The sequence below is a fragment of the Pelophylax lessonae genome, assembly GCF_965119305.1.
Source record: "Pelophylax lessonae genome assembly, chromosome: 3".
NCBI classification, from domain to species: Eukaryota; Metazoa; Chordata; class Amphibia; order Anura; family Ranidae; genus Pelophylax; species Pelophylax lessonae.
In genome coordinates this window covers 643641806-643654361 of record NC_138770.1, presented here as the reverse complement: position 1 = coordinate 643654361, position 12556 = coordinate 643641806, and the positions used below count along the sequence as shown (strand labels likewise).

General features: G+C 46.4%; 1 protein-coding gene across 1 annotated transcript in view; it reads right to left on the bottom strand.

The window, feature by feature from the left end:
* The window catches only part of TTC7A (tetratricopeptide repeat domain 7A), a 596795-nt gene that overhangs the window by 444021 nt on the left and 140218 nt on the right, over positions 1 to 12556 (bottom strand). The window contains exon 6 of the mRNA XM_082252340.1: positions 12308 to 12386. Within this exon, the coding sequence (XP_082108466.1) occupies positions 12308 to 12386 (79 nt within the window). The remainder of the gene's footprint in view (positions 1 to 12307; positions 12387 to 12556) is intronic.

Here is a 12556-nt window from a genome sequence, read left to right as displayed (position 1 = left end):
AGACTGGAACCAGGTCGCGGCCCCCAGGTAGGCCCAGCTGAGAATGTGGAGACCGCTGGCGTGTGCAGGGTAAACCGGAGACTATAAGGAGATCCAAGAGAAAAGCCGAGGTCAGGACAGGCAGCAGACAAACGTAGATGGAGAAACAAAGCCGGGTCGGTACACAGGAGATCAGATACAATAGCCAAGGGATACATGGATGGGAGCTCAGAGAACAGCGAAGTTGCTAAATCAAGGAACAGTGCACTGAGCATGTGTATATATAGGGAAGCAAACAGGGAAGTGACCCAGGAAGTAATTGACAGGAACAGGATATAACCCACAGTGGAGCAGGCAACGCCCATAGGAAACAGAGAAGCCCAAACACCACACGTGAAGGGAGGCAAAACAGAAGCACTGCAGCAAGGAGGTAAGAATATACAGACAAAACTATAGGCTAACTTGTGACACACATGAACTTTAATGGCATCCCAGTCTTAGTCTGTAGGGTTCAATATTGAGTTGGCCCACCCTTTGCAGCTATAACAGCTTCAACCCCTCTGGGAAGGCTGTCCACAAGGTTTAGGAGTGAGTCTATGGGAATGTTTGTCCATTCTTCCAGAAGCACATTTGTGAGGTCAGGCACTGACGTTAGGACGAGAAGTCCTGGCTCGCAGTCTCTGCTTTTATTCATCCCAAAGGTGTTCTATCGGGTTGAGGTCAGAACTCTGCGCAGGCCAATCAAGTTCCTCCACCTCAAACTCGCTCATCCATGTCTTTATGGACCTTGCTTTGTGCACTGGTCTAAATCATTTGGTGGAGGGGTGATTATGGTGTGGGGTTGTTTTTCAGGGGTTGGGCTTGGCCCCTTTGTTCCAGTGAAGGGAACTCTTAAAGCGTCAGCATACCAAGACATTTTGGACAATTTCATGCTCCCAACTTTGTGGGAAGAGTATGGGATGGCCCTTTCCTGTTCCATCATGGCTGTGCACCAGGCCAGCGGAAGGAGGTGATGCTCCAAGCGCGTATTCAACCCAGTGCAGTGTTCCCGGCCGTCTCTCCACTTGAGGTGACGTCATTTCTGTGTGTTCCACACTGGTTTCGTTGGACTTCCTAGTGGCCACAGGATGGACTACAGACCACCTTCTACCCCAACAGCCTGTGGATACAGTGCAAGGACGTTTAGGAGAGACCTGAGTGACACTCTACCACTGATGAGCATATTTTAAACCCATATCTTGTGAGTGTTTTGTATCTTGACCATTAAATTGTTTACACTAATACTACACTCAGGTGGCGCTTCCTGTTTTTCCCTCCTTTACTTCATTTTACAGAGTTGGCTTTCTCTGAGAATAGCTGCTTATCACATGGAATCATGGACTCGAAGTTCACGTTTTAGTAGTATTATTATTATATTGTATTATTATACAGGATTTATATAGCGCAAACAGTTTATGCAGCACTTTACAATATAAAAGGGAGAAAATACAGGTACAAAACAATAAAATACAAGAGGATTAGGAGGGCCCTGCTCAGAAAAGCTTACAATCTAATATTGGGGCAGGTGGTACAAAAGGTTGTAACTGTGGGGAATGAGCTGATGGAAGAGGTCAAAGATTAATTGAAGGTGTGATAGGCTTTCCTAAAGAGATGAGTTTTCAGGGATCGCCTGAAGGCAACTAGAGTAGGAAATTGCCGGACGGTTGAGGTAGAGGATTCCAGAGGATGGGAGAGGCTCTGGAGAAATCCTGGAGACAAGCATAGGAGGAGGAGACAAGGGAGCTTGAGAGTAGGAGGTCTTGAGAGGAGAGGAGAGGACGGTTTGGGTGATAGTACTGCCTATAGACTATAATATTGAATCTGCCTTATTATCATTATACACATATACATTGTCTCTGCGCCAGCATTTACTGTATTTTCTGTCATATACTCCAGAGACCAGATGCTAATGACAGAGGAAGTCCATCTACCAGTTTTCCACACCAAGGATGTGCACGACAGTCAGGGTTGCAACAAGAAAAATGCCCAAGCCAGTATCAGTTCTGCTTTGGTTTGATCCGCGGGACTCCTGGTGCCTCCCTGATGGTTGACGTAAGGCACTGTTGTGGCATTGTCCAAATGAATCCTGGTCAGATGATCTCGCAGATGAGAGGGCCAGCAGTGAAGGGATAACTTAATCACTCTGAGTTCCAGAATGTTGATCGGGAGCCAAGCTTTCTCTGGCAAACAAAGTCCTTTATACCCGTGAAGCTACAAAGGAGTCCTCCCAAACCTGGATGGGCTGGCATCCATTGTGAGCACAATCCAAATCACTGGAAGGAAGGATTTTACCAACTACAGTGCCAAATTTGTGAGCCGCCTCACTAGGGCAAGCCTGGTCCTGCTGGTCAGGTATTGGGAAAATCCGAAGACTGCACCCACTTGTCCCATTGTCACAAAATGCAGTCAGGCTCAGAGACCAGTAGCTATAGCAATAGCGAGGCATCCACTGACCAGCTGGATAAGTACAGAAGGAGGTCACTTTGGCAGATGACATGGGCTCACCTGAAGTGCAGAGTTCAAGTACTAACAGGTGTTCACCAGAGCTCCTGATGGTGGAGATGGGTTTTGCTGCATGTTAGTACCAGGTCAAAGTCCTCAGAAACGCCAGCAGAAGGGGAGCAAGCTGGGGTTCAGTAGCAGATATAGCAGGTAGGGATAACCAGAAGCGTAGTCAGTAAACAAGCCAAAAGTCAGTAATAAGTGGTAACAGGTTAGTAGAGGAACAAGCTAAGGGTCGGGATGGTAGCAGGACTGACAAGAGTAAGATATTGGCTGGATGGAGCACAATAATCTGGCAAGCAGGAAGTGCAAAGGCATGGCTTTATTAGGAGTTCATGAAAGGAGCAAAAGATTCAAGGTTCAAGACAAACAAGGGTCAAGTTAGCAGGTTCAGATTCGGGCCCTGACACCCATGCTGCCAAAACATTTAGCTGCAACAATGTGGAGTGAAGTTTGGCATATAGAACTGCCTCAAAAGAGAGGCAAAATGGAGATTTAGAGTTGTAATGGTATTCAGAGCCAAGTAGTCCAAGTATTGACATGGTTCCAGTGCTGATTTTTGGAGATTTAGGAGTCGACCATTCCCTCAGAAGAAGGTCATTTAGATCAGCGGTCGCCAAACAGTTTTACGTCGACCACTGATGGTCCACGAGAAAATGTTGGTGCCGCAAATCAACATTGTGGCTGATGTATACCACCCAATGTTGTTTCCAGTATTGTTCCCAATGCTTATATTGATACCCAATGCCTCCTCTGTAGTTCCGACTCCCGTGAACTCAGAGGGAGGTGCCAGGAGTAATGCAGAGAGTGGGAGGTGAAGAAGTAGGGGACTTCCAATGGCAGTGCTGATCACAGACTGTGGGAGGGAGCACGGAGCTTGAGTGCATGGCTGGATAAGGAGGTGAGATCCAATGATGGGTCTGTATAAGGCAGCAGTGTGATGCAGAGTATGAGGAGGGGGAAGGGGGTGCCAGAGGGCTGGTGCATTGTATGTATAAGGCCTGTAAGGTTCATGTTAGTGGTCAGCGGGATTCAAAAATTGTGAGTTTAGTAGTCCATGAGGTCTAAAAGTTTGGCAACCACTGATCTAAATATCCCACAATGGGGATGCCCTGAGAGTAAAGCAGGGTGAGAACAGGGGCCAGCGCCTTTCCAAATACCCTAGGTGAAATGGACAGGCCAAACAGAAAAGGTAACAAATTGGTAATGTTGCGTGTCCACAAGCAAAAAGCAGGTAGTGTTTATTAGGAAGACAAAAAATTAGGCATCTTTGATGTCCGTAGAGGGCAGGAGTGACAGACTGGGGGGAATTTTTGTACCTGTAGGATGGCATTGAGAACCTTAAAGTGGAACTATGGGCAAAAAATGTTATTTTTGACTTACTGTAAAATCCATTTCTCTTATGTTCATTGACGGACACAGCTCCTAAAATACTTGACCACTGGGTTATACTGCCTCCTAAAGGAGTAGGACATTAGGCAGAAAAAAAACTGGACTACGGCTATGGGCAGTCCCAGAAGGTATACTCTACCTCTCTGCTATAGGTACTCAGTTTCGCCGTGTCCGAAGTATTACAACTCCATAGAGGGGTGGGTGCTGTGTCCATCAATGAACATCAGAGAAATGGATTTTACAGTAAGACAAAAATCCCATTTTCTCTTTCGCTCATTGACAGACACAGCTCCTGAGAATCTTGACCAGTGGGACGTCCCAAAGCAGTGTTAAAAACATAAAGAGTGAGAAAAGCAAAAAAATAACCAAAGCTAAAACGTAGCACACCAGGTGATTATATAGGCCCAAGTCACTGTCTGTCTGATCCATCTTGAAATGGTAGCAGAAGAAGCGGACAGTCCTTTTTGAGGCGCATCCATGAGCACAAATAGTGAGTCTGACTTCCTAAAAGACTCCGTAGCTGACAGGTACACCCAAATTGCCCAAACCACATCCAGGGCATGCAACGCAACTTCCTTAGGGTGTTTTTGCCTGGGACACAGGGAAGGCAACACAATGTTCTCATTCAAATAGAAATCAGAGACAACTTTTGGAAGGAACGACAGACAGGGGCGAAGAACCACTTTATCTTTGTGGATCACCAAGTAAGGGGTGCAACAAGATAGCGTCTCCAATTCTGACACCCTGCGTGCAGTGGTGATCGCCACCAAAAAGGCCACCTTCTGGGACAGCGTAAGCAGCGGAATCTCCTGAATATTTTCACGGTGGCTCGGGTCTTGACCTTCCTTCAATGGGGGGGTTGAGGGCCAGGTGTCGGTCTTGGCGGTCTTCTTTCAATGACCTTTGGCCACGCACTACCTGGGGCGTACCTTTCTTCAGGGGATTCGACATTTGACTCCACCAGTGCGGTCTCCGTTAAGGCCTTGGTATTTGTATCACTATCCCCTTAGGGGATTTGGCTATACAACTATACTTGCTATTGGGGTTTATATTTGTGTTATAATTTACATGTCAAAGCCATTTAGGTTTCGTTCATTTAAATTGTATGTCATTTCTATGTACAAATATATTTTGATATTTTTATACATGTGCCTATAAAGTCCATATCTATATCTCCTATCTATATCTCCAGTGTCAACAATTCCAATTAGGATGTGGCACACCAATTACCCTATGCATTCAGGTTGCCACCCCTAATAATGCATTATTCAATTTCTGTGACCATTAGGTTTTAAAAGAAATCCATCCTTTTCTGAGAAAGTGGCTACGGAGGGAGGAAGGCAGAGACCAGAATTACAGTTTGTATCAGCGGATACGTTTTTGACCCAAATATCTGACATGTCCTGTGACCAGTTGGCTGTGAAGGCCAACAGACATCTCCCCACTCTGATAAAGGGGGATGCCCCTTCACTGTGAGGAGGAATTGTTCGCAGACTTTGGGGTCCAGGACCACAAAACTGAGTTCCAGGCCCTGGAGGCTTGAGAGAAATGAAGGGAACTCTTTTTATCCTCAGGGGTAGAGGGTTTCCCAGATAGAGATTGTGCCTCATTTTCTGAAAGGGTCTTTCACACATGTACCAAAAGGAGGCCAATTCTGGAGGTTTGGTGTATAATACTGTATCTACTAGCTTATCAACACAATTCAATGGGGCCACAGGCATGAGCTCCAGTTGCTGGAGGACAGAGGAATTTGTGAGGACAGAATCAAGATCCTAGGGCAGTGATGGTGAACCTTGGCACCCCAGATGTTTTGGAACTACATTTCCCATGAAGCTTAACCGCTTGCCGACCGCCGCACGACTATTTACTGCGGCAGTCAGCCCCTCACAGGCAGAGCGACGTAGTACTACGTCGCTAGCCTGTGAGGGTCTAGAGAGCGAGCGTGCGCCCCCGGAGGCGCGCTCCCGCGCGGTCACGAACCCCCCTGCGCGTGTGACCGGCGGACCCGATGTCCGCCGGTCACTCGGCGATCGTCGGTGCAGAGGGAGAAAGTCAGGCGGCTGATGTAAACAAGCCGCCTGTCATTCTCCCCTGTGTAGGAACGGTGATCATACGGTTCTACTATGTAGGACCGTTGATCACTGTTCATACACCTCAAGCCACAGCCAATCACAGTTAGAATCACGCCCCTAGGGACACACACCACCCTTCCCTCTCCAAAAAAAAGTTAACCCCTTCCCTGCCAGTGTAATTTTACAGTAACAGTGCATATGTATAGCACTGATTACTGTAGTAATGTCACTGGTAACCCCAAAAGTGTCAAAAATGTCAGTCAAGGGTCCGATCTGTCCACCCCAATGTCGCAGTACCGCAAAAAAAATCGCAGATCGCCGCCATTACGCGTTAAAAAAAAAAACAACAAAAATCTTTCCCTTAGTTAGTAAATGCAATAACTTTTGCGCAAACCAATCAAAATACGCTTTTTGCGATTTTTTTTTACCAAACATATGTAGCATAAAACAAATTGGCCGAAAATGTTAAAAAATTTTAATTTTTACATTTTTTTTGGGGGGGGGGGGGGGGAATTTCATATAAAAAAATGTGAAAAATATTGTTATTTTTGCAAAATTGACGCTCTTTTTTTGTTTATAGCGCATGATCAAAAAATCCCACAGGTGATCAAATACCACCAAAAGAAAGCTCTGTTTGTGGGGAAAAAAAGAACGTCAAATTCGTTTAGGTAAAGCGGCGCACGACCGCGCAATTGTCCGTTAAATTCACGCAGTGCCGAATCGCAAAATAGGCCCTGGTCAGGAAGGGGGTAAAATCTTCCGGGGCTTAAGTGGTTAATTACACTGCACAGTGCATGAGCATCATGGAAAATGTTGTTCCAAAACATCTGGGGTGCCAAGGTTCACCACACTTGCCTAGGGTATACCTTTGGACCAGTCAACTAAGGTCTGGTAGATGGACACAGTTGCAATGGCAGGTTGCAGGACAGGAACTGCAAAGGGAAATAAGGTCATAGAACAGGCTTCTAGCCTTTTATATACTGGATCTCTAAACATGGAAATGTCCTCAGCAGGGACAGTAAGAGTCTTGTTATGGCTGGGTCCACACATTTAAGGAACCCCTCCTGCATATGGTATTGTTGAGCAAAATACTTAGAAGGAGCAAAGACCTTTTTCCTGGTTTTGCCAATCACTATATAGGAATGGATGCACTAGGGCAGTGGTTCTTAACCTTGTTGGAGATACTGAACCCCACCAGTTTCATATGCGCATTCACCGAACCCTTCTTAATTGGAAAAATAAAATATGATTTTTTCAAATTCAAAACATAGGTATATATTATTTTAGGTATATATTTATACATAGGTACACAAAATGAACAAAACCATTAAGAACAAAGAACAAAACCATTAAAACAGGATTTTCACACAAAAACATAATAATGAATATTTACTGAAAATTAGTGTGACTTCTGCTGTTGTCTTTCAGAGACCAGTTCAGAAATGCGCGGCTTTATCTTGGCAAGTGCCACTCTCATGTCATTTTCGCAACAAAGTCTGTTCCTTTTCCTTGTTTTTATGTCCAGCATCCCCCCTTACAGCAGGCCAGGGTGAGGGGGATCTATATGGGGGACGGGACCTCACCTCACCCTGGCCTGCTGTAAGGGGGGATCTATATGGGGGACGGGACCTCACCTCACCCTGGCCTGCTGTAAGGGGGAGATCTATATGGGGGATGGGACCTCTCCTCACCCTGGCCTGCTGTAAGGGGGAGATCTATATGGGGGACGGGACCTCTCCTCACCCTGGCATGCTGTAAGGGGGGGATCTATATGGGGGACCTCTCTTCACCCTGGCCTGCTGTAAGGGGGGATCTATATGGGGGACCTCGGACCTCACCTCACCCTGGCCTGCTGTAAGGGGGGATCTATATGGGGGACGGGACCTCACCTCACCCTGGCCTGCTGTAAGGGGGATCTATATGGGGGACCTGGTCCCCCATATAGATCCCCCTTACAGCAGGCCAGGGTGAGGTCCCCCATATAGATCCCAGGTCCCCCATATAGATCCCCCCTTACAGCAGGCCAGGGTGAGGTGAGGTCCCGTCCCCCATATAGATCTCCCCCCTTACAGCAGGACAGGGTGAGGTGAGGTCTGGACCCTGGCCTGCTGTAGGGGGGATCTATATGGGGGACCCCAGAGTGACCTAACCTCACCCTGGCCTGCTGTAAGGGGGGACCTATATGGGGGACCCCAGAGTGACCTAACCTCACCCTGGCCTGCTGTAGGGGGGATCTATATGGGGGACCTCACCTCACCCTGGCCTACTGTAAGGGGGGATCTATATGGGGGATCATGTCCCCCATATAGATCCCCCCTTACAGCAGGCCAGGGTGAGGTGAGGTCCCGTCCCCCATTTAGATCTCCCCCCTTACAGCAGGCCAGGTTCCCTATAAAATAGATCCCCTTTACATAGTCTTCTCAGTGTTCTCACACAGTCAGTCAGACAGTCAGTCACTAGACTAGTACAGCCAGTACTACTCCAGTCCTACCTTTTTTCACCTGTGTCCTGACTCCCGATCACAGGCTAGGTTTTCCTCCTGCAGGCTGCAGCACCACTGTCACCACTGGCTCTCTGGCCTCTCACTTGCCGGCTTCTTCTGCTGCTGCGGCTGCCTGGCCTGGTGGTTCTCTCCCGCGCTGCGCTGGGCGGCCGCTGCACGGGTTAGTCCCTCCCCCAGACAGTCCCTCTCCGCACTGCACGCCTGGCCTCTCCCCCCCCCCCCCCACCACTCCACAGTGGGCAGAGAGAGCCGCGAGTGCGAGCAGACTCAGCGGGCGGCGGCGGCCAGCCTATCATGACAGAGTGTGACATGACACTGCGGAGTGGATGCGCCCCCCCCCCAGATGTTGCGCCCGGTGCGGCCGGCCGGCCCCCTCTGCACCCTCCACGCTACGCGACTGGATGTTATGTATTTCCATGATGACGGCGCGGAGCAGGAGCGGAAGGACATGCCCGAAACTGGAGAAATAGTCCCTGACAGCGAAGTGGTACTAGCAGAGGGTGTGCCGAACCCTCGAGACTGACCCACCGAACCCCTGGGGTTCGATCGAACCCAGGTTAAGAACCACTGCACTAGGGGATGTATTGGAAAACCCTTAGCATATTGAGGGCTCTTTACAGAAGCCAGGCTAGTGACTTTTGGTGCAACCAACTTTTTATATTCTGCACAGTGCCATCTTAAGAGCATTAAAGGGCCCCCGGACAATGCAGTGCACTGGTGCCCTGCCTACATAATCACCTACGAGAATAAAAATGCAAATTATTGATAAGGCGATATTTATTGGTACAGCAGTGCCAGGCTAATGACAGCTTCCCAGTTCCCAGAACACACACACGGATGGAAGTCCGACTCGACTGTCCTGTGTGTGCCTGTTCCCATAGAGGCGGACAGGCGTTCCTGCAGTTGTGGCTTCTCCCTTCAAGGCCCAAGTGGTCTGCCAGCAGTCAAGGGCTGACAGGTGCTTGCCACCCCCTAAGTTTGGCGGCGGGATGCACACGGGAATAGGAACTAATGCTTCTCTGGGGCTGGGTCGCTGGGCAAATGGGGCCCCTAGGCAACTGCCCAGCGTGCCCATTTGGTAAGACGGCCCTGATTCTGCATCCATATTACCCAACAGGGGTAAGCCGAGAACAAGAAAAGCCCACTATATAGTTAGTGAAGTTAAAATCTACTATAATTTCCCACATTTATGTACAATGTAATTCCTCTTTCTCCAAGATCCCTGTTTAGCAATGGAGCGCTAATGTACTATAGTATAATGTAAATGACCTAAATGCATTTTCAATCCTATCTCAATGTCACTTCCATGTTTAATGCATAATTTAACACACCACCCTCACCTTATGTGTATTGGAGTTACTCAGCAATGTAAGAAAAGTAAGAAGCAAATATACTCAATGTGATAAAGGGCTGAACACTGGTAAGATCTGCTCTGTTTGCACTAGGTTTAATCTGACGGCACACAAAAGTGGACTCTCGCAGCTATTTGTACAGTTCTGCAAACTTCATTTTACTTATCTGCTGCCAGATTTATAGGCACAGTGCTCCGAGCCTAATCTGTGAACTACTAGGTGAAACAGGGTGGGCTCCCATGAGTCTTTGCAAAACTTTAACTCAAAGTGGTTGCAAAGCTCAGACATGAAATATGAACAAAGCATATCCCTCTATAGTGTGTACTTATCTCATTTAAGAGCACTCAGTGTCATTTATGTCTGCTGCTATCAGCATTAATCACTTCTGACAAGTTTTCCTGACACCAAGAGAAAAAAGGTGACAGGGGAGGGGGCTCCAGCACACAGTCGGTGATTGACAGCCTCAGCTCTGTTCCTGTGCACCATGAGAAGGGGGTGTGTCCCTCCAATCAGCTCTCAGACCTCTCCTCATCTGCAGTGTGTAATTTCAGCTTTCCCCCCTCCCTTTTTCTGACAGCTCAGACAAGCTTGATAAATTCTGGACTTTGAACGGCTGTAGAGAAGAGAATACTACAGATTAGGGATGTACCGATATATCAGCTGCTTAAAATTATCAGCCGAAAATAGAGTTTGCTGATAATGGGTTACCATTGTACGATTTTGCAGCGATTTTATGGTGCATTTTTTTATAGCTCATGTGACTCAAAAACCGCATCAAAAACGCAACACGGGTGCATTTTTGCTGTGTTTTTGCTGCATTTTTAATGCATTTCAATGGGGAGGTGCGTTCTTTTTTTTTTTTTTTGTAACTGTTCAAATATGCACCAAAAATGCAGCAAACAGGATTTTTAACACTGCAACAGAAGCGCAACGGACCAGTGTGAAGACATACATAGGATTTTAAAGGGATGCGTTTTTTTAAGCTTTTCTTGCACTTTTTTTAAAGCAACAGCACTTCAAAAACTGCTCAGTGTGAAAACAGCCTATCGCCCGAAAAGGTCCCCGTGGTGGCTGAAAAAAAATTCCTATTCATTACAATTCATAAAATTCATTACAAAGTTGCCGTGGCTGTGCTGTGATTGGACGATCAGCGGGTGCTGGCCAATAGATGTTCCCCAGCACCCACTGAGGGGCGAGGAGAGACACAGAACGGAGTAAACAAGGCAGAGCTCCATTCTGACAGGGGGGAAAGTAATGACTTTTGTGTCCCTGCAAAACAGCTAATAAAACCTATCACTTCCCTTAGAAAATGCACCAGACATAGTAAACACACAAACACTGGCTAGGCACATAGTTAGCCCTTTGATCGCCCCTGATGTTAACCCCTTCCCAGCCAGTGTCGTTAGTACAGTGACAGTGCATATTTTTAGTATTGATCACTATATTGATGTCACTGGTCCCCAAAAGGCTACAAAAGTGTCAGTTAGTGTCCGACTGTCCGCCAAAATATACCAGTCCCGCTGTAAGTCGCTAATCCTCGCCATTACCAGTATAAAAAAATAAATCAATAAAAATTCCAGTATATATCCCGTAGTTTGAAAACACTAACTTTTGCGTAAACCAATCAATATACATCTATTAGGATTTTTTTTACCAAAAATATGTAGCAGAATACACATTGGCCTAAATTAAAGTGGAGTTCCGGCCTAATTTGCAGCTTTAGTGATTCCTGGAGCGCTCGCTATGCTGATCAACAATTGGGCATTTTCAATTTTTTTCGGGGGTCCCTTACCATATTTTCAGGGCATTTTTGGATTGTAATTCCTCCTTCTCTCCCCTCTGTGGCCATGGCCACCGACATCACTTCCGCCTTTACATTGCATCCTGGGAGTTGTTTGTCATCACTCCCAGGAGGCTGGAATCAGGAAGAACTCCCAGAACATTGCCTGGAATGAGGAAGAAGGACTCCGCACTGCGGCTTCAGATGCCCACATCCAAGATGGCTGCGCCCAGACAGCGTTTTTAAAAGTAAGATTTTGACTAAAATCCAATACTGTACACCTTGTAAGTATGAGAATAGCGGTTCTGTAAAGGGCGATGGATTAGTATTATAGGGGTATTTTTTGTTAAAAAATGTATTTGAGGCCGAAACTCCGCTTTAATGAAAAAATCAGATTTTTGCAAAAAAAAAATTATTGGATATGTTTTATAGCAGAAAGTATACAAAATATTTTTTTTTTTTCAAAATTGTCGCTCTTTTTTTGTTTATAGCGCAAAAAAATTTAAATGCAGAGGTGATCAAATACCACCAAAAGAAAGCTCTACTTGTGTACAGCGTCGCACAATTGTCAGTAAAAGTAAAGCAGTGCCATTTCTCAAAAAATGTCCTGGTCATAAAGGGGGGTAAATCTTCCAGAGGTCAAGTGGTTAAACCGACGCTCTATGCTATGTGTTTATTTTAAACTTACCGTTTTGAAATTCTGTGTTGCTTTTGTCTCTATGACCCGTAGGACATCTCTGAGTTCTTTGATTCCTTTTAAAATATTTCTGGGGGGAAAAAAGAAAAAGAAAAATTGTTATATTACAGTGGGTATAGAAAAGAATCACCCCTCCCCCCCTTTTAAAATAATCACATTTTGCTGCTTTGCTGCTTGAAATGAAGACAGACACTGTTTTTGTTTTTTACAGCTGTATTTACTTATAATATCCAAGTGAAA